We start from the raw sequence: 2,183 nt of genomic DNA, 5'->3' as shown, positions 1-2,183 counted from the left end.
CTAGTCAAAGTGCATCTTGTAATCTTGTTCCTATATGTACAGGTGCCCAGTACTGTATATGAGTGACAGAAAATGAGAGAGCTCATGCTTTAGATTCAAAGAAAGAATTATAACTAAAGGGAAGGCTCTAAGTTTCATATAAGCTTAGATTCTGAGATTCAAATGGCTAATTTTACATTTGTAATGGGATATCCCACAGTTTCCTTTTCTTAGTTCTCTTCATATGCATAAGTTTGAACCTGATTATTTATGTACACAAAATTGAGAATTATAGAGAATGTCTCAGTCCCTTTGTCATGTAATTTCAATAAATTAACAAGAGTAATTAGATGAAGTAGTACAAAAAGAAAAGGAAGTCCTTCAATTTTTGCTGAAGGATTTGCATTACTTAAGTAACACAATCTTAAACAAATCTGAAGAGCATGCACACAGCTTGAAGATAAAAGTTTTGTGTTTCTTTTTTCACACAACAATCAGTCAAATACATATCATATATAAAATTCTTCACTCTACATGTGTGTTGTGAATCTATCTTTGACTATGATTAGACGGAGAATACTCACAAACTACCTCAGATTCCACTTCCCTTCTGTGGAAATTCCTGTGGCAGCCGCAAGCAGCACACATGAGGGCACCACCAGCACCTTCCTCTCCACTCGCCATGAATTCCCTGCAACCATCCACAGCATATCCTCCGATATTCGCCGCATGATTCTTTTGGCACTCTCCATATCTCACATTTCTCACCACTGAAGATGAAGTAGTAGAAGCTCTTCCAGACCCACTATCTCTTTTGAGTGATACTTGGCGTTTTTTCATCATTGCAAAACCCTAACAATCTTTTGGACGTGTAAATGGAAATGGGTTCAAGAGGTTCCTGGTGATGAGTTTACTAATTCAAGCACAGGAGTAAAGAAGACGGAAAAAAGCCAGCATTTGGGTTGATTGAGTTAGAAGAAAAAAAGGCTACGCCTCTGTGTGTATTGATGACTTAACCCTAACCCTAGCATGCGTATTTATAGGGGGTTAGAGCTAACCCACTTGCTATGGCCAAAGAATAGAAAAATCCCACTAGCAGCCTAATTTTACCATTACTTTCATGCCCTTTGTTTCAAAGAGAGCAGGGCAAAGATTCATTCCTACATCATCCTGTCAGCAAATCACAGTGCCCCACATCACTAAATTGGGTGGCTATTGCATTATTTTGCCAAAAAAAGTGGATGAAATTGAAGGGTCTTGCAATATAAAATCACCCAATTACTTTATTTTCTCTTTTTATGTTAAAAAGAAAATATAAAATTGTACGTGGAGCAATCAGAATGCATTATGGAAGTCCAAGGAGATTGTTCTTGTCCATTACAGGAAGCTTAGAAGAAAAAGAAAACCTAGAATGGTCTTTTGGAAATGATATTTCAACTGCCTCTCGAGACATTAGAGCAAAAGACCATAATATTTTCTGGGATTGAAGTGGCCCTAAGAAAATGATGAAAGAAAATTTTGATTTGTGGACGAAATTGTAATGGGGTTATAAAAAGGAGTGGGTCCAAAATGAGGGTAATAAAGGAGGTTGGATATGGCCCTTTGGAACTGTGACAACAACTCTTGTCTCATTACCTAAGATTCTAATAATTAGGAGAGTATGTGTCAGCCCTTGTATGAATGAACGACCAATTCATATAGACATCATAACTTTCGATATTTCAACATCGCTCAGATGCTTTTCGATCGGCTTCTGTAGTTTAGCATTAGGGTACAAGTCTTAATCCTAACTATATAAACAAACACGTATGCTTTCTTTAAAAAAAAAAAAAAATTAAAGAATCTTGTTGAATAGCTAATTTGTCATGTGGGAATAAGAATCCACATTAAATTTTAAATGATCAATTAAAAAACGAAACAAGAACAACACTAATCATAATTTCAAATTAATTGTTAATCTTCTAATTATTTTTCATTATTTAGCTATGTTAATTAAGAATATGTAGCGTACAATTTTTCCTTGCTTGTCATTTCTAGTAAAATGAAATATAATTATTGAAAAAAAGGACATAATTCCTAATTGATATTTATGTGTAGATGGGAAATTAGAGTATATACTAAGAATTTGATGTAACAAAAATGGAGAAGATTGAACATGAATTGAAAAGAAAATTAACAAGGCACGCAAACTCTCAGTCAAAATC

At 34.7% G+C, this 2,183-nt stretch overlaps 1 protein-coding gene across 1 annotated transcript; it reads right to left on the bottom strand.

Moving 5' to 3' along the window:
* Positions 1-347: 347 nt before the first annotated feature.
* Positions 348-1,050, bottom strand: LOC110631272 (mini zinc finger protein 3). The gene has a single exon (XM_021779040.2). It carries the CDS (start codon positions 820-822, stop codon positions 529-531), a length of 294 nt encoding a protein of 97 aa, XP_021634732.1. The 5' UTR covers positions 823-1,050; the 3' UTR covers positions 348-528.
* Positions 1,051-2,183: the final 1,133 nt, after the last annotated feature.

The sequence above is a fragment of the Manihot esculenta genome, chromosome 14, assembly GCF_001659605.2.
Source record: "Manihot esculenta cultivar AM560-2 chromosome 14, M.esculenta_v8, whole genome shotgun sequence".
NCBI lineage: Eukaryota > Viridiplantae > Streptophyta > Magnoliopsida > Malpighiales > Euphorbiaceae > Manihot > Manihot esculenta.
The sequence above is the reverse complement of the archived record's forward strand: the minus strand, read 5'-3'. Positions and strand labels throughout refer to the sequence as shown.